We start from the raw sequence: 19,518 nt of genomic DNA, 5'->3' as shown, positions 1-19,518 counted from the left end.
CCCGCTAAGTAACAAGTGAGTTTTCATAACCCCTTTTTACTTTTACACGTTTTGGGGTGTAGCACGTCCAAACTTGGTTTTCTTGTGTCAAACTAAAATTCACATGCGTGTCTTGTATGTAGTTGTTTTGTATCATATTGCTTGTAAACTGTGTGATTATGTGCTAGTTGTTTACTGTTTTTTGTTGGTGGATACACATACTCATAGTGGGAGGGTCCGACGGGACGTACCTGCGCCGTCTATTTGTTAATGGAGGTATCATACACATACTCATAGTGGGAGGGTCCGACGGGACGTACCTACGCCGTCCATTTTTAAATGGCGGTATCATTATCATTATTCTATACTCCAAGTAGCTCTGCGAACGGGGGTTTCTTAGTAGATTTGACTTATGTCAAGCGAACGGGAATATCATGTATTTACTTTTCCTTTGCTTTATGATTGAGACGATACATTTTGACTTGTGAATTTTTACTCTTTTCGTATTATATATATGCAAAACTTATGAATTCTCACCAACATTATTGTTGACAAAATATATTATTTTAAACGTGCTGCAAGTTAAAGTTTCAGTATTGAATACTAGATTAGTTGGACCATTAGGTTATTAGAAACATATCATAGGAAATTTCAAATTTATTGTATTGTGTATTTGTGATGTAATGAAATGAATATAATTATTGTCGCTTTAATAGCGTTACGAGCTTATAAGTGATCTGTACGTTACACCCAGACGTATTCCGCTTAAAGCCGGGGTGTTACAGTTTTGAAGGAAAAAAGCCCAACTTTTCTTTCTATTCTCTTTCTTTTCTTAAAAAAAAAAAACTCAAGAATGAAAAAAGAAAAATTTTCTTATCTTTCATTTTTCGAACCCTTAAATAAAAAACTCAAGAATGCAGTGTTAGGTATTATGATAAACAAAGAGTGAGAAAAGGATGTCCTTATTTGATTGGATTATGTGAACCGGGTTCTTTGGATACTTCTTTGTGTGCCCTTAGTAGTTTAGTACCCTATCTTGAAAGAAAAAAAAGGAACTTTGTAGCATTTGGTTAATATGAAGTTACATATTAAACCATGGTGTAAGTTGCGAAGAAATATGTTATCTAGAAGACCCTTGATGCATAGAAGTATCCGACAAGTGAACTTAAATGTCTAAGTTCGTCCACTTAGGTTCCCCGTTCCTTATTTATTTTTTGAGGTGTTTTAATTTTAGGTTGAGTTAATGGCCATTTTCGTCCCTGTAGTTTACTACTTTCGCCACTTCAGTCCAAAATTTTTAATTTTGTCAATTTAGTCCTCATAGTTTTAAATATTAGCCAATTACGTCCCATCCGTCTAACGGCATCCAGCTATGCCGTTAGTTTAAGGGTATTTTTGTCTTTCTCCTTTTAATTTTGAGTTAATGGTCATTTTAGTCCCTGTGGTTTGATATCTTTGCCAATTCAGTCCAAAGTTTGAAAATTTGTCAATTTAATGTTCAGTTTAATTCAGTTTTTTTTATTTTTTATGTTTTTTTGTTTATAACCCTAAAGAGCATAATTCAAGCCCAAAAACATCGAGCAACCTCAAATACTGGTATGCATTTACTCTGTTGACAACAGTAATCATACCCCCCCCCCCTTATATTTAGTTTCTAGACATTTCCTAAAATCTTCTCCATGGTGGAATTCAATGGTAAAGTGGTCAAGGTAATTCCCTGAAATCGAATTATACACAAAAAACTAAAAATTGTTTTGTTGATTAATGTATAATAGTTGATTACGACCCAGATTTTCGTTATGATATGTTAATCTCTAAACCCTAAATATTATGCATTCATCAAAGAAACGATTTTTAGTTTTTTTCGTACAATTCGGTTTCACGGAATTGCTTTGACCACTTTACCATTGAATTCCACCATGGGGGAGAGTTTATGAACCGTCTAGAAACTAAATACGAGAGGAGGGGGTATGATTACTGCTGTCGACAGAGTAAATGCAGACTTGTTTTGGGCTTGGATAATGCTCTCTAGGGTTATAGAAAAAAACTGACTTAAATTGACAAAATTTCAAACTTTGGACTGAATTGGCAAAAGTATCAAACCACAGGGACGAAAATGACCAATAACTCAAAATAAAAAGGAGAAAGACAAAAATACCCTTAAACTAACGGCATAGCTGGATGCCGTTAGACGGATAGGACGTAATTGGCTAATATTTAAAACTATGAGGACTAAATTGACAAAAATACAAATTTTGGACTGAAGTGGCGAAAGTAGCAAACCACAGGGACGAAAATGGCTATTAACTCTTTTAGGTTTACACTAGACATGTTATCAATGATAAATAAATACATAGACGTATAGTATTGTAAACAACTCAAACATTAAGTATGTGTTTGAAATAAAGGTGGAACATGAGTTAAGTGCAACTTTAGATCTATGGTGGTAATACTATATATGATGCATCGATTTAAAACATATTTTTCAACATAAACTTATTGTATTTCATACATAGTTATAAGAGCATTTTCAATTGATTCCCTAAATTATGAGAGGGGGTTCTCCACTTTTTAGAGATGGTTAAAAATGGTTGTGAGAGGAGGAGAGAGAAAATGTTATTGTTTATTGTTACATTTGGAGAAGCGCACTGTTCATCTCAATAATTTTTTAATATTTTTGAAAGTGGTTGTGAGAGAATGAGAGAGAAAAGGTAATGATAAAAGTATAAAAAAGTATTATTTAATTGAAAATGAGAAAGAAAAGATAGTGTTTTTAGTATAATTATAGAGATGGAGATGGAGAATTGAATGAGAATGCTCTAATAATTCGACACTTAATTGTAATCTTTGGTGATGATGTAGTCGACCTGCACAACCACAGGCCCATATATAAAACATTAAGATCAACCTGCTTTCCAAATATTCATCAGCTTTCTCAAGTATTCATTAAGTAACATTCATTAAGTAACGTAAAGTGTGTTATTCTACATATTTTGATTCATTGGAAGTCAAACTCGCTAACACAAAACACATATATGATTAGGAGGATAATGTCACGGAGCAATTCTCTCAGACTTCGTGTGGCACTCGAAGGCCAGCCAATCGGTTCGCTTATGATCAGGGTCTACTATTTTCGTCCTTCCTTGGACTCATTAGACGAATGACAACAACTCACTACCAGCGATGCATTCATCGTGCAAGTATGACTAGGCATGTAACCACTATCTTACTGAGGTCGTTCCCGATAAAGTGCGAGACGAGCCCAACAAACCTAAGCATTCAAGCACTTTAAAGCAATCCGATCTTCAAACATTTGATCCATGACACTCTCCCACCATCATATCCATGCACGTCCTTGTACATGCACATGCCGTCCCATACCATCGTAGCGTGCAAGACTTGGACAATGTGGTTTCCTCTATGCCATGCATGCCTGAACTTGCTGTCCATTACCAGCTCACAAGTCGAAGTCTTGCGTTTTGAGAATGATTCACTATGATAAATCAGACACCCGATAGCTTAGCAACTATGTGCGTTGGCCCATGTCAGTTAATTATGCCATTGGATTATGTTTTGGCGACGCTGACGTTCACCAAGGTAGTACACTTCAAACTAGTTACGACTCTATTTTAGATTATGCCATTTAGATTTGCAAGCCAGCTCAAGCTTTATTATTAAATAAACCTTAACAAAAGCTCAAGCTAGTGAACTGTAAACCAAATAGGCAGACATACCAAACCAAGGAACTCACGTGTGACACTCCTTCTCGCACGTGCCATCCACATCCCGACAAACCCATCCCACAAAATCAACCGCTTCCGTCACCAAGTCAAGCCAGGCCCACTTATCCACGTGGCACACCACTTCATAACACATCCCATTATCCACGTGGCACACCACACATTACTGAATACTGATTACTCTCTCTTTATCCAACCCAAACTCTTAATAACACATTCTTCATTCATAATCACACACACACACACAGATAACATATACATACACATATACATATATACATTCACACTATACCACATATCTAGGGTTTTTAACACTCTGAATCAAATCACACTCATAATTAGCTCTACGAATGGCGACGCCGTTGACGGAATTGCAACGGCGTGACGTCGGAGGCGTGGCGGTGATGACGTCAGCGGCGGTGAACCGGATTGGCTCGTCTAGTGGAAACGAACCGTCGCCGGTTCATATATTCCTGTACTTTCATAAAGCTATCCGGTCCGAGCTGGACGCGTTGCATCGATCGGCTGTTGATTTTGCGACTAATTCGCTTGTGGAAATTGAGCCGTTGTTAAAACGGTATCGTTTTGTTCGGTCGATTTATAAGCATCACTGTAATGCGGAAGATGAGGTGTGTGTGTAATTGTTAAGTTATTGGATTATATATAATTATATATGTTTCTGTATGAGATGTAATGAAATATGATTAGATGCTACAGTAGTGATAGTGATAGAGCTGCTGAAGCTTGTGAATAATTAGTTGTTGTCCGCTTGCCTTCTGTTTGGATGTAATCCAATAAACAATTAATACGGCAATTATTAGTTGTTAATGTTCATGATTTACTTAATAATAATTAAATTCTGATTTAGCTGATGCTTGTATGTACTTAGCTGTTAATGTTCATGATTTACTTATTAATAATTGAATTCTGATTTAGCTAATGCTTGTATGTAATTAGCTGTTAATCTTCATGATTTACTATAATTGAAGATGATACTTAATTTTATTATTATCATTGTTATTATTTTTTATTTATAAATACATTTTTGAACAGCTAGATGATATTAAAATTTGATTTAACTGATTATCAGTTATCAGGGAGAAAAGAATTATGTTTAGAAGCAGCTCAGAAACAATTATAGGAAGTGAATCATATCTGTGGAAGATGATACTTAATTTTTATTATTATTATAATTATTATTTTTTGTTTTTTGAGTATGTTTTTTAACGACTAGATGATACTTTGAGTAGGATATAAATCCGATTTAATTGATGATCAATTTAGTAGGGAGAAAAGTATTATGTTCAGAAGCAGCTGGAAACAATAATAGGAAGTGAATCATATTGGCCGAAGAAAATACTTAATTATTATTATTATTATTATTATTATTATTATTATTATTATTATTATTATTATTATCATTTTTGTTATTTTTTATTTTAAAATCTTTTTCTGAACGGCTAGATGATGCTTTTAAGTAGGATATTAATGTGATTTAAGTGATGATGAGTTAGTAGGGAGAAAAGTATTATGTTTAGAAGCAGCTCAGAAATAATAATATGAAGTGAATATATCAGTTGAAGATGATGTTTTAAGTAGGATATTAATCTTATTTAATTGATGATCAGTTAGTTGGGAGAAACAAGTTGTGTTCAGAAGCAGCCTCGAAACAATAATAGGAAGTGAATCATATCTGTTGAAGATAATACCTTTAAGTAGGATATTAATCTTATTTAATTGATGATCAGTTAGTAGGGAGAAACAAGTTATGCTCAGAAGCAGCTTCGAAACAATAATAGGAAGTGAATCATATCTGTTGAAGATGATGCTTTAAGTAGGATATAAATCTGATTTGTTAATATCTTATAATGAACTTAAATCAGATTACTCTTGGATCGGCAGGTTATTTTTCCGGCTCTTGATATCCGCGTCAAGAACGTAGCGCGGACTTATTCTCTCGAACACGAGGGCGAAAGTGTCATTTTTGATCAACTCTTTGCATTACTGGATTCAGATATGCAAAACAAAGAAAGCTATAGAAGAGAATTAGCATCCTGCACAGGTGCTCTTCAAACATCAATCAGTCAGCACATGTCCAAGGAAGAAGAACAGGTAATTCTGTTTAACAACTACTTTTATCATAATAGTTTGATAATCATTAATTATTTTTCATAATTTTGTAGGTCATACCGTTGCTTGTTGAAAAGTTCTCATTTGAAGAACAAGCTTCATTAGTTTGGCACTTTTTGTGCAGCATTCCCGTTAATATGATGGCAGAGTTTCTTCCATGGCTTTCTGCTTCTGTATCTTCTGATGAACGCCAAGAAATGCGTAGCATGAAGGGGTATGCACCCGCCTTACCATCGAGCGGGGCGGGTCAACCCACAAGATATAGACAAGAGGCTTGAAATCAGGATGTCACGAAGACACAAAGCCAAAACCTATGCGCGTGGCGCATATCACATATGCTCACGCATATCACATATGCGCGTGGCGCATATCACATATGCTCACGCATATCACATCTGCGCATGAAACATCCGCGCGTGAGAATAAAGAGAAGACCTTGCGCATCCCCGGGATAGGCGCATAAAGGACAACACAACAAATGAGACAATAGTCTAATCCAAATCAGGATAAGGACAACCATGATTGTACTCATCAGACAACCTTCTAGAAGGTATCTTTTAAGGAATAAAGAATGTGCTGATGTTGACAGCTGCCAATGAAGGGTGGACAACTCAGCAAAACCCATGTGCCACCACGTGATGGCACATGGGTCAGGTAAAATACCTTGGTCAGAGAATAATCAATGAAAAAGCACCAGGTGTCCTAAGTACACGTGGCGCGAAGCAATAGGAGGAGGCCAAAAAGGCCCTAATTGGGTCTGAGCCCAATCATTGGAAACCCTAATACTATAAATACCACACCACCTCCACAGTTGGGGTCAGGGCAAGAAAATATATGCTAAATCCTTTACTCATTTTCACATCCTCAATATCCTCTCCTACAATATCTGATTCTCACACCGGAGGGTTACCCCAAAGAGGACCCCTCTGTCCCTTTCTGAGGGGTAAGCTCAAGGTGCTGTTCGTTTTGTAGGTGGAAGAACCCGTATCTCGGAAAACCATCGGTGATATAGCATACTCGTACCCGAGGAACGTTGATCGTATACAAGTAAGTCGATCCACGCTTCTTCATTGGCGCCATCCGTGGGACAACGGCAACAAAACCACTATTTCATCAATTTTCTCTCTGAAAATCTTCACCATGGTTTCCGGTGTTCGAAACAACGATCAAGTTCTGGAAGATAATGAGCTTGAGGATGTTAATGAGGGACATCAGGTTCTGAGGGCGCCGCGTGACACTGCGCGCACCACCAGTAACCATCCCTTCAACACAACACCTCATGATCAAACTGAAACTCCTCCAGACGATCTCACGTCTGACTGGTACAAAACAAAAATGACCAATGGACCCGGAAGTTGAAACCAATGACCCTAAAGAATGGCTCATAAACGAACAACGGCGTCTAATGGACAAATACAATGAATTGGTAAAACACAAAAAGTTAGCCGATTTAACACAAAGGCTCGCATTTGATAAACAAACCATTCAGGGAACAGCAAAAAAGACGCGCGCGCTGGAAGACGGTCATTCTGTTCACACCGAACAAGCTGATATTAGTGACGAGAAAGAGGTGCACAGCATGAAGAAGACGCGGGATACTCATACAGGAGGTTCACAGCTTCGCGCACACATGCACATAGCACCTGGAGCCAAAGCTGATATGGATTTATACACACCATAAAACCCACAAGCGAAAGCGCAAGTGGACGTAACCACACCATATAGGCCAGCCATCTTGATAAAACATTCAAAATTCACTGAGCGCATTGCGAAGGCTCCCATTCAACACAAAACCAAGATGCCAAGTGGTTTAGGCAAGTACGATGGTACAACAGATCCAGATGATTTCTTACAAGGTTTTTATAACACTGGAAACTTAGAAAGCTGGACGATGCCAACATGGTGTCACATGTTTGCTCGCTGCCTCACGGGTGCAGCGCGTGTCTGGTTCGAAAGCTTGCCGACAGGACAAATCGATGGGTTCGAAGAGCTATTGGAAAAGTTCCAGGCTCACTTTATACAGCAGCGCAGTCACACACGCGACCTCGATGACATCATGCACTGCGTACACAGAAATGATGAAACCATTGAAGACTACATAACTCGTTTCAATCAGGAATCTCTTGCAATTGGAGGCATCACTGAACAACTCTTGAGCGTTGTGAGCAGAGAAGGCATGCCAACCACTTGGGCTAAGCTTATGGAAGCATCGCGAGTCTTCGCGCGAAATGAAAAACAAATTGCCCAAGACAGAGCAAGAGATAAAGGGCATCGAACAGAAGCACCACGCAACAATGAAAGGAGGGGCAAACAAAACTCCGTATGGTCCAGGTTGCAACAAACCAATTATTCTCTCGCAGAAAAGCAAGCGCAACAAAGTTCACCCCCACCCCAAAAAGACATTCTTAATCGCGGAGAAGGTGACAAGAAGGAAGGTGGCAGAGAGCCTAACAGAACTCTACCAAGAATATGGACTCCCCTCACCAAAACGCCTTCGCAAGTGTTAAGCACAGAGAATGTCCAGTTTAAAAGCCCCAGGCCATTACTCTATAAGGGACCACCGAACAGTGGCAAATATTGTGAATTTCACAAATCCACAGGGAACAACACTGATGCATGCCATCATTTGAAGGATGCAATCGAAAAGGATGTGAAATCAGGTAAGTTGGCTCACCTGGTAAAAAATCCAAGACCAGAGAATGAACAACCAGACGGAGCCTCGGCCAGTAAAAAATTCAAAAGAATCTGTGTAGCTGAAGGAAGAAAGCAAGGGCAAAGATCGAGGAAGAGAAGCGCGCAAATCCAAGGGGATTGGCGCGAGCAACAAGTAATCTTTCCAAGAATCAGAGGAGGCCCGTCTATCAGCAGTCCTCTAGTCATCACTGCACACATCGCTCATTATGAGGTGTCAAGAGTCCTGGTGGACACCGGTAGTGAGTCAGACATCATGTATGAGCAATGTTTCAGGAAGTTGGATCCAGAAGACCAAGCAAGGCTCGAAGTTGTGAGTGCACCAATCTCGGGTGTCTCAAACGAAATTATTCACCCCCTAGGTCAGATACAATTCGAACTAACTATGGGGGATGAGAAGCGCAAACGAGCTGAAATTGTCAACTTCCTGGTCTTGCCCACCACTTCATGCCATAGTATGATCTTGGGTAGAGGAACGATTGCCCAATTCAACGCCATACCGTCACCAGCGCATGGCGCGTTGGGGTTCCCAACACCAACAGGAGTAACATTTGTGTATCGAGATCATTTATGCGCAGTAACAAGTATACCTCGAGAAGGGAGAATGAAGCTTCCAGTGGCAAACAACGCCCCAGAGGAATGGATTCTCAACCCAAAATTCCCAGAACAGACAAATCACAATCGGAGCTACGATATCAGATGACACAAGAGTGAGAATGAAAAGATTGCTCACAACGTATATGTCAGTCTTCGCGTGGCAACATTCTGATATGACTGGGGTTCCGCGAGACCTGGCGCAGCACTCTCTCAACACATTCAAGTCTGTAGAGCCAATTGCTCAAAAGAAAAGGGTCATAGGAGACGAGAAGGCAAAGGTCATGAATGAGCAAGTAGAAGATCTACTGCGCGCGAATATCATTCGCCCAATACGATACCAAACATGGGTAGCCAATCCTGTGATGGTAAAGAAGAGCAATGGGTCATGGAGAATGTGTATTGATTTCAAGGACCTCAACAAGGCGTGTCCAAAAGATTGTTACCCCCTCCCAAACATTGACATGAAAGTGGACTCTGTGGTGCCATTTAAGCTCAAAAGTTTCCTGGATGCCTATAAGGGCTATCACCAAATTCAAATGGCACCACAAGATGAAGACAAGACTGCTTTCAGAACTGACAAGGGTGTTTTCTGTTACACAAAAATGCCCTTTGGTTTGAAGAATGCAGGAGCCACTTACCAAAGACTCATGGACGCAATTTTCAACGAGCAGATTGGAAAAAACTTAGAAGTCTACGTGGATGATTTGGTGATTAAAAGCAGGGAGGAAAAACAAATGCTCAAAGACATCGAAGAAACCCTTCGGCGCCTAAAGGAAGTAAACATGAAGCTCAACCCGAGCAAATGCACACTCGGCGTGAAAGAAGGGAAATTTCTCGACATAATGGTCACCAAGGATGGTTTCAAGGTGAACCCAGAAAAGGTGGAGGCTATCCTCGGCATGCCCTCACCATCCACCATGAAGGAAGTTCAAAAGTTGAATGGTAGATTGGTATCAATTAACAGGTTTCTAGCAAACCATGCAAGCAAATCTACCCCATTCATTAACACATTGAGAAATTGCTTAAAGAAAAGCCAATTCAAGTGGACGCCTGAGGCCGAGCAAGCTTTCAATGAGATAAAGGAATGTCTGATAAATCTGCCTGCGCTCACAGCTCCACTACCTGGTGAAACTTTAACGTTGTACCTGTCAGCAGGAGAGCGCGCCATTGGCGCAGTATTATTGGTAGATCGCAAGGGAATCCAAACACCAATTTATTATGTAAGTCGGGTGCTGACAGATCCTGAGACGCGCTACACCATCATAGAAAAGTTAGTTTTATCACTAATGCATGCGTCGCGCAAGCTTCACAGATATTTCAATGGTCATCCTATTGAAGTCTTGACTGATTACAACATCCAGCAAGTCTTGCGATGTCCCGCGCTCTCAGGAAGGCTGACAAAATGGGCGCTGGAATTAGGGGAGCACACGATCACCTATAAGCCTAGTCCAGCAATCAATGGACAAGTCTTAGCTGATTTCATCGCAGAAATTCCTGAAGGAAAAGTCGAAGAGGCTCAGCGCGAAGTAGACCCTCCGCCAGCCAATAATGAAGAAAACGTTTGGAGATTATTCACTGATGGAGATTCAAACAACGAAGGGTCTGGCGCAGGCCTCAAACTGGTGGATCCAGAAAATCATGAGTATACTTACGCAATCAGGTTGGATTTCAAGAGCACCAACAATGAAGCTGAGTATGAAGCCCTGCTGGCTGGTTTGCGCATCGCGCGCAAGTTCGGAGTTAAAAAGCTAGAGGCTCATGTAGATTCATACCTGGTAGCAGCACAACTCAATGGCCTTTATGATGCCAAGAAGAACACCATGCCTCTGTATCTAGAGCAGGCGAAGAAACTCACTGAACAATTTGACTCTTTCAGAATCATACATATTCCGCGCAGTGAAAATAAGTCTGCCGACGCGCTAAGCAAGATGGCATCAACCAGCTTCGATCATTTTGGCAAAGATGTCAGGGTGGAAGTAATGAGCAACCCGTCAGTGGGAGCGAAGTCTGTCCTTGTAATTCATACAACACCTTCATCATGGATAACTCCAATAATGGAATTCTTGAAGGAGGGAAAGGTACCAGACGATCGCGCACAGGCGAGGAAGATAAGACACAATTCGCAGAACTACGAACTGCTTGATGGTACATTATATCGACGCTCTTATCTTGGACCGCTCATGAAATGCCTAGACGCTGAGGAAGCAAGCTATGTGATCAGAGAGATACACAAAGGAATCTGTGGAATACATGCTGGCCCGCGCATGGTGGTTGCCAAGGCAATGAACGCAGGTTACTATTGGCCAGGCATGTACTTGGACGCGTTAAAAGAAATCCAAAAATGCAAAGCGTGTCAGAGCTATGCGCCGAACACCATGCGGCCAAAGAACAACTTGATTCCGGTGACCTCTGCATGGCCTTTCCACAAGTGGGCAATCGATATTGTGGGTCCCTTACCACAAGCGCCAGGGCGAGTAAAGTTTTTGGTAGTGGCAGTAGACTATTTCACAAAATGGGTTGAAGTCAAGCCACTGGCAAAAATCACAGCTGAGGCAATGAAGCAATTTATTTGGAGCCACATCGTATACCGTTTTGGCCTGCCCATGGAAATCGTGAGCGACAATGGCAAACAATTTACTGATAGGAAGATATCCAGTTGGCTCAAGGAATTGCGCATCAACCAGGTCTTCACTTCAGTATACCACCCTCAAGGGAATGGCCAAGTGGAACGCGCGAACCAAAGCTTGCTGAATGGGCTGAAGAAAAGGTTGGAGGGAGAGTCCCATGCATGGCTCGAGGAGTTACCCAATGTCCTGTAGGCGCACAGGACATTAAGCAAAACCAGCAATGGCGAGTCCCCGTTCAGCCTAACCTATGGAACGGAGGCTATGATTCCAGCAGAGATTGGATGCCCATCCTATAGAGTGCTCATGATGAGTAAGACGGATAACGAGCGCGAAAGGAGGTTGGATCTCAATTTACTTGAAGGACGCAGAGAGGCGGCTATCATCAGTGAAGCCAAATACAAGAAAAATCTAGAAAAATACTACAATCAGCGCGTGAAAGAATGCCACTTCAAGAAGAATGATTTTGTCCTTCGGAACAATGAAGCTAGTCGCGCAATACCTCCGGGAAATATGTCTCCCAACTGGGAGGGACCTTATCAAGTCTCGGAAGAATTGGGAAAAGGCACATACGCTTTAAAAGATTTAAATGGAAAGAAGATCCCGCGCACATGGAACGCAGCACAACTTAGAAAATGTTTCATGTAAAAGTTGTCAAGTTTGTAATCAAGGCTTTTTAAGCCATTATGAATAATGATACGCGCTATTTTCTCTTAATATGGGTTCTATTACCTTTTTGCATACATGTTTCACACTTCCCTTTATTAATTTTGAGCAATATGACAACATTGTATTGACATCAAACTAAAGATAAAACGAAGTAAAACATACATGCGCGAGCTTCAAGCTCAAACGCGTTAACGAGTTTTAACTCTAAAACGTCAGGGCCTTAGCCCAATAATATGAGCCTTAGCTCAGGGCCTTAACCCAATAATATGAGCCTTAGCTCAAATTACTCATAGCATCCATCCTACGTATTGCGCAGCTGGACCATAAAAATACCTAAGCACAACTAAGGCAAAGCACATGCCAAAGCATAGTTGTTAAGGTCTCAGGTCGGGGCCGCGCATGGGATTATAATGGATATAAGCAGAGTAACACATACTGACACGTAAAGGCTAAAAAACTCATTCATAATTCCCTATAATAAATGCACGATAACGTCGCGCAAAAGAGGAACAATGAAATGCTAAGGCACGTGTCAGCATATTCAGAATATTGCAAAATAACTTGAAATATGACAACTGTTAAGGATTAAATAAAATAATTTCCTTACAGCCTTGTCCAAGTTTCAATGTGTAAGCATACATTATATTCAACGAGCACAAACATGCAATATAAAGAGACGAATTGGGAATGCGCAAGATGCGAATAAGGGAAAAACAAAATTTCATTCCACAAACATAGAAGTTTACAAATTTACAAATGATGAGGTAAAAACTACAAATACAAAAAAAAAAAAAAAAACAAGAAGGGCTTTTCAAGTCTCTATATCAATATCAGCCTCTTCATCGTCCTCATCATTACTTCCTCCGTCAGCATCTGGCGCAGCCCGCTCCTCGTCATCTCCAAACTTACCATAATCAAGCTGTTCGTCTTGAATATAGTCGTCTTCTATTATGATAGCGTCAGAAGTAGGTCCTTTGGCCACGCCAGAGCCGCTGGCAGAGGTAGCGTTGCCCGCGCCATCATCATGGCCACCAGTCCCTTCACATTCATCAAGTAATTTCTTTAAAGCGCCAAGATCGGGCTGGTCAGCAAGCGCGGCTATCTGCAAGTCACAAGGAATAGTATGAGTACAAAAGATTATGAAAATAGGTCAAGTAAACTCATTAAGGTTAAAATACCTGCTCAAGGATGGGAATTGGAGTATTCAGGTACTTCTCCCCCACCTCAGCCATGTCAGCGCAGACAACGTCGAGCTGATAAGGGTAGTCGGATGGATTCTTCTTTAGCATGCCATATTCATAACTATCCTTAAACCCTTCAGCTCGACCCACCAAGCGCGACGCCGCATTACAATCCATCACAAGGGTCTGAAACTCGTCTGAGTATTTCATCGCATAAGCGCGAGTCACACCCTGTGAAATCAGCCATTGACGGTCCTGCGCGAGGGAAGAAACAGACGTCTCAAGAGCAGGGATCTGAGAGTTTAACAACTCAACAGTTTCCTTGGCTTGTTTTAGCTCTTCTTTGTCAGACGCCGCTGCCGCCAAGGCTTCATTCTTTTCCGCTCGCGCAACATCGAGCTCTTTCTTCAGGCGCGCAACCTCACTCTCCAATAAAGATTTGTCAGTATTAACCTGCGCAATAGTTTGGTCACGCGCCTCTGCTTCCAACTCCAGGTCACGCGCTCGACGCGCGTACTTGGCCGCGTCTGCCTCTGCCGCTTGCAGCTTCTCCCGCGCAGCTTGCAGCTCAAGCCCGCGCTTCACAAAAGCAGCGTTGGCACTTGCCCGGTTCTCGCTAAGTTCTGCTTGGAGTTTCTCAGCCCTCTCTCGGGCATCAGAAAGATTCCAAGCAGAAATCTTAGCCTTTTGCTTGGCCTCCGCAAGGGCATCACGTACCTTTATATAATCATTGCGAAGCTCTTGGGAGGCACCAAAGAACGCAGACCCAGCAAAAAGGTGGTCATTAAGCAAGTCCACGCGAGCGCGGTCCTCTTGAAACCTCCTTTCAGCTGGAGGAACAGAGTGAGCCCAAAAGTCTTCACATACGCCCATGGATTGGAACGAGCTCTCTTCAGTGATATTCCAGCTCGAGCGGTATATGTGATCGGCTCCCTACAAACACAAAGCAACGCAAAGAAAGGTTTTAGTTATCTAAACACTAATTTGGAAGTCTGCACAGCGGAGCAAAATAAACTTATACTTGCGGAGAACCGGCAGAAAGGTTAGCGCCAGCTGGTGAGCTCCTGCCCGCCCCATGAGAAAAAGGCTGCGCCACGAAATCTCGTGGCGCTATAGGGCTTACGCGGCCACCATCAGAATCTTCAAAATTAACCTCCTCATCATCCTCTATAACAGATCTCTTCTCCTGCGACTTGGAAAAATAAAAAATAGTCTCACGAGGAGGGCTGCGCGCAGGAGGAGGTGAGGGAGGTCTTGACGCTGTTAGATCAGCGCGTAAAATAGTCTCCTGCTCCTTAGTGATCCCAATGAGAGGAGATTCAGTACTTGTTGGAGCAGGAGCAGAACTAACGGCGCCAGCGCTAGCAGTGCCACCAACAGCTTGTGTGCCAGCTATAATTCCTATTAAAAAACCAACAAGGAGAAATGATTCATGACTTGAACTAAAAGAAAAAATCAGACAATCAAAGCGCAATAAATACCTTGGCGCACCGCAGTCCGCGAATTAAACATCGCCATGAAGTCCATTTTCCCCCTTTTCTAAAACAGGGGACTTCAAAACAACCTTCGGCGTAGCCTCGGCACCTTGCTGCGCCTGAGGTTGAGCCACCAACGTTGCCGGCTCTACAAACATTTGAGTGAACAAAGCTTCATTAATGACTATCAGAATCACGCTCATAAAACCACAAAAAATAAACAAAGTATACCTGTTGGAGAAGACGAAACAGCAGGCACAGCACCGCTTCCCTTGTCCGCCCCGCGCAGAGACGAGGTGGCGGCACCATACCTCGTGTGGATGGGAGGACTGCCCACACCTTGAGGCAAAGAAGACGAGGAAAACTTGGAAGTAAAACCCTTGGTTTTCTCAAGTCCCTTCGCCTGAGTAGGAGGAAGATTCTGGGCAACAGATGCATCATTTTTTTTCTGTTTTTTACTGGCCCCTGCGCCAGTTTTGCCTTTAGCCTTGCGCTTGAGTTTTTGCGCTTCAGCTTCTTCCTCCTCCACTTCCTCTTCCACAAGCTCTAACTCATAATTAGCGAGCGCATCTACAATACGCGCAACAGAAATGTTAAAACCAAATTTGGTACTCTAAGGGCCTAAGCACAAATACAAAGGCTTACCAGGCGCATCGCTGTAAAAACAAAATTCTAAATCGACAGGGATGAACATATCATCGAAGCGATCAGGGAAAGCAACTTCCCCGGCGCGCAGCGCGACAGAGCCACCTTCCGTATGCTCGTCATAGGCGGCGTGGATGTATTCCTTGCTTTCTGCATAAAACAAGACAAGTGATATCAGCAAAACGAATTATACTCGCGCAAAATTAATGCAATGAACAAACAACCCACCTGAGCCATCAACATGGATGACAGGCTCAGTCCCGCTGTCAATCCACCTCTTGCTCATGCCAACCCCCACCAACGCTTCCTCGCAAATTTTCCTAGCGGGGGATGGTTCAGCAGATAACTTCTTAACCCACGCGCCAGATGGGTTCTTAAGAACGTCATCATCCGCGGGCGCAGAAGTAATCGCGCGCGTAGTCATGCGGATGGGAATCACACCAGCCTTGATATAGAAGAATTTTTCAGCCCAGTCATGAAGGCTTTTGAAGGAAACAGTGCAGCACTTAACCTTCTGACTGCGCGGTGTGAATGAGAACCAAGAATCTTGGATTTTCGGCTTATAAAAATATTGAAAGCGCCGAGGGGTGGGCTCCTCGCGCTGAGCTTTGCACATGAACTCAAAATGAGTCATGCGCACTAGTCCACAGGGATGAACCTGAGATATATGAATCCCGTAAAACTGGAGGAGCGCACCTATAAACCTCGTCATTGGAAGACGAAGATTACAGTGGGTGAAAAAATGAGAGTATAAAGAGATATAGCCGGCGGGAGGATCCGCCGCCGTTTGCCCGGTCGCCGGGAGCAGACAGCCATACTCAGGGAGAATACCCTGAGAGGCGACGAGATTATCAAAGTCAGATTGTTTCAACTTGCAGGGAATCTCATCCCATCTCTTCACCGCCTTGTTCTTCCCTCCCTCCTCCGACGAGGCCTCGGCAACCCGTTTACCCTTGCCGGTCTTCTTCATAGTAGACATAACCACTGATTTTACACGGCCTTTACTAGGGGAAATTGTGGTGTCTGGGTTATCAGACATACAATTGCGAATCGAACAATATGGTTACTTTAAGCACGGAAATCTGGAAGCAAAGATAAAGGCTCTTAATCGGAATGTAAATTGAAGAAGCAAAAGCTCTGAAAATGACAATGGAGATGAAGAAAAAACCGTTCAAAATGTTTGGTTTTATAGGCCCAGGGGATAGAAAGAGAAACAAGTAATAATCAGATCTACGCTCACGCGCCCCCTCGCGCAGGCGTAGGCCAACATAAACGCGACACGTGTTCCTGACACTGTATGAGGAGACGTGAAAGGCAACTGTAGCACCTCGAGCACGCGAAAGGTCTGACACATAACGTCTCCATCTCTGATGCATGTCAGCATCAACCAACCACGTGCATTGACGATTCGTTTTAACCAAAGGGATAGAATTTCGCGCAACGCACATATGAGAAATGAAAAAGAAAAGACAAACCCTGTTAAAAGAGTAAACTATTAAGTCTAATATCTATCTTACCTCGCTCGCGCGAGACAAGACACACATTAGACTGGGGGGGCTTGAAGGGGTATGCACCCGCCTTAACATCGAGCGGGGCGGGTCAACCCACAAGATATAGACAAGAGGCTTGAAATCAGGATGTCACGAAGACATAAAGCCAAAACCTATGCGCGTGGCGCATATCACATATGCTCACGCATATCACATATGCTCACGCATCACATATGCTCACGCATATCACATCTGCGCGTGGCGCATATCACATATGCTCACGCATATCACATGCTCACGCATATCACATCTGCGCATGAAACATCTGCGCGTGAGAATAAAGAGAAGACCTTGCGCATCTCCGGGATAGGCGCATAAAGGACAACACAACAAATGAGACAATAGTCTAATCCAAATCAGGATAAGGACAACCATGATTGTACTTATCAGACAACCTTCCAGAAGGTATCTTTTAAGGAATAAAGAATGTGCTGATGTTGACAGCTGCCAATGAAGGGTGGACAACTCAGCAAAACCCATGTGCCACCACGTGATAGCACATGGGTCAGGTAAAATACCTTGGTCAGAGAATAATCAATGAAAAAGCACCAGGTGTCCTAAGTACACGTGGCGCGAAGCAATAGGAGGAGGCCAAAAAGGCCCTAATTGGGTCTGAGCCCAATCATTGGAAACCCTAATACTATAAATACCACACCACCTCCACAGTTGGGGTCAGGGCAAGAAAATATATGCTAAATCCTTTACTCATTTTCACATCCTCAATATCCTCTCCTACAATATCTGATTCTCACACCGGAGGGTTACCCCAAAGAGGACCCCTCTGTCCCTTTCTGAGGGGTAAGCTCACGGTGCTGTTCGTTTTGTAGGTGGAAGAACCCGTCTCTCGGAAAACCATCGGTGATATAGCTACTCGTACCCGAGGAACGTTGATCGTATACAAGTAAGTCGATCCACGCTTCTTCACAGTTTATGCAGAGTAATCCCAGAAGAAGCGCTTCTTCAACAGGTAATATTTTTAACATTAAAGATTATATATTTATATTTATTCCTATCTGACATATTATACATTCGTGTAATCAAAGATCATATTCACATGGATGGATGGTGCCAATATCTTCAAGAAACGCAAAAATCTAGAAGATAAAGGCACATATCAGTGCCCGTGTTCATCTTCCCAGCTCATGAAACCAGAATCTTCACCTCTTGATCCGCCCGTTGATGAAATATTACACTGGCACAAAGTTATTAAAAAGGAATTAATTGATATAGCTGAAGCTGCTAGAAGTATACAGTTATCTGGAGATTTTTCAAATTTATCTTCATTTAATAAACGACTTCAATTTATTGCAGAAGTTTGCATATTCCATAGGTATTGCAATTTGCAATATGGCGTAATAATGTTGATGTTACATCTGAATTGATATAATTTTGTTTCACACTGTGGGCGCAGTATAGCAGAAGATAAAGTTATTCGCACAAGAGCATGCAGAAGAAGAGGGTGAATTTGACAAATTTAGATGCTTGATTGAAAGTATTGAAAATGATGGAGCAAATTCATCTTCATCTGAATTTTGTTCTAAATTGTGCTCACATGCTGATCATATTATGGCAATTATTGGTAACCACTTCAAAAATGAAGAACTTCAGGTGAGCTGGCAAATAAAATGACACATTTTCTTGGAATTTAGTATTTATCACAAGGCTTATTAAAGTGAAAATCACATTTATAGGTTCTCCCACTCGCACGCAAGCATTTTAGTCCCAAAAAGCAACGAGAGCTTCTATACAAAAGTTTATGTGTGATGCCTTTAAGGTTAATTGAGTGTGTGTTACCGTGGTTGGTGGGATCACTCCCGAACATTGGCAAGCAAAATCATTTCTTCATAATATGCATATGGCAGGTTTGTTTATTGTCATTTAAAGTTTTCAAAATAACAAATTTTGTTTGATTTAACCGAACAAACGATCGTATATGGACAATTAAACGGACACTGTTTGTTAAAAAAGTTAGCGTGTTCATGTTCGTTTGTTAAACATATAAACAAACGTAAATGAATGAACATAGTTGAACACAGTGGCGGACATACTCACATGGTTAGGGGGTCGGCCGACCCCTGTGAAAAAGAAATTTTTAATGTTATATATGTGTTAAAATCCTGACCGACCCCTGTAAACTTTTGGCACCAACCCCTGTGAAACTATTGAGAATGTAAGATGAAAAGAAAAGATTGAACTTAAACTTGCCGGAAATTTTCCGGGGTCTGTACGTGGATGAT

General features: G+C 41.9%; 1 protein-coding gene across 1 annotated transcript; it reads left to right on the top strand.

Moving 5' to 3' along the window:
• Positions 1–4,059: 4,059 nt before the first annotated feature.
• Positions 4,060–18,663, top strand: LOC143572804 (zinc finger protein BRUTUS-like). The gene is made up of 5 exons (XM_077057859.1): positions 4,060–4,348; positions 5,622–5,831; positions 5,903–6,063; positions 18,218–18,248; positions 18,325–18,663. Exons 1-5 carry the CDS (start codon positions 4,070–4,072, stop codon positions 18,661–18,663), a joined length of 1,020 nt encoding a protein of 339 aa, XP_076913974.1. The 5' UTR covers positions 4,060–4,069.
• The last annotated feature ends 855 nt before the right edge of the window (positions 18,664–19,518 follow it).

Source organism: Bidens hawaiensis, unplaced genomic scaffold (genome assembly GCF_021521415.1).
Source record: "Bidens hawaiensis isolate Kalapana, Puna unplaced genomic scaffold, B.hawaiensis_p1.1 tig00001382_1, whole genome shotgun sequence".
Classification (NCBI taxonomy): domain Eukaryota; kingdom Viridiplantae; phylum Streptophyta; class Magnoliopsida; order Asterales; family Asteraceae; genus Bidens; species Bidens hawaiensis.
Note: the sequence above shows the minus strand (reverse complement) of the source record. Positions and strands in the feature narration are given on the sequence as shown.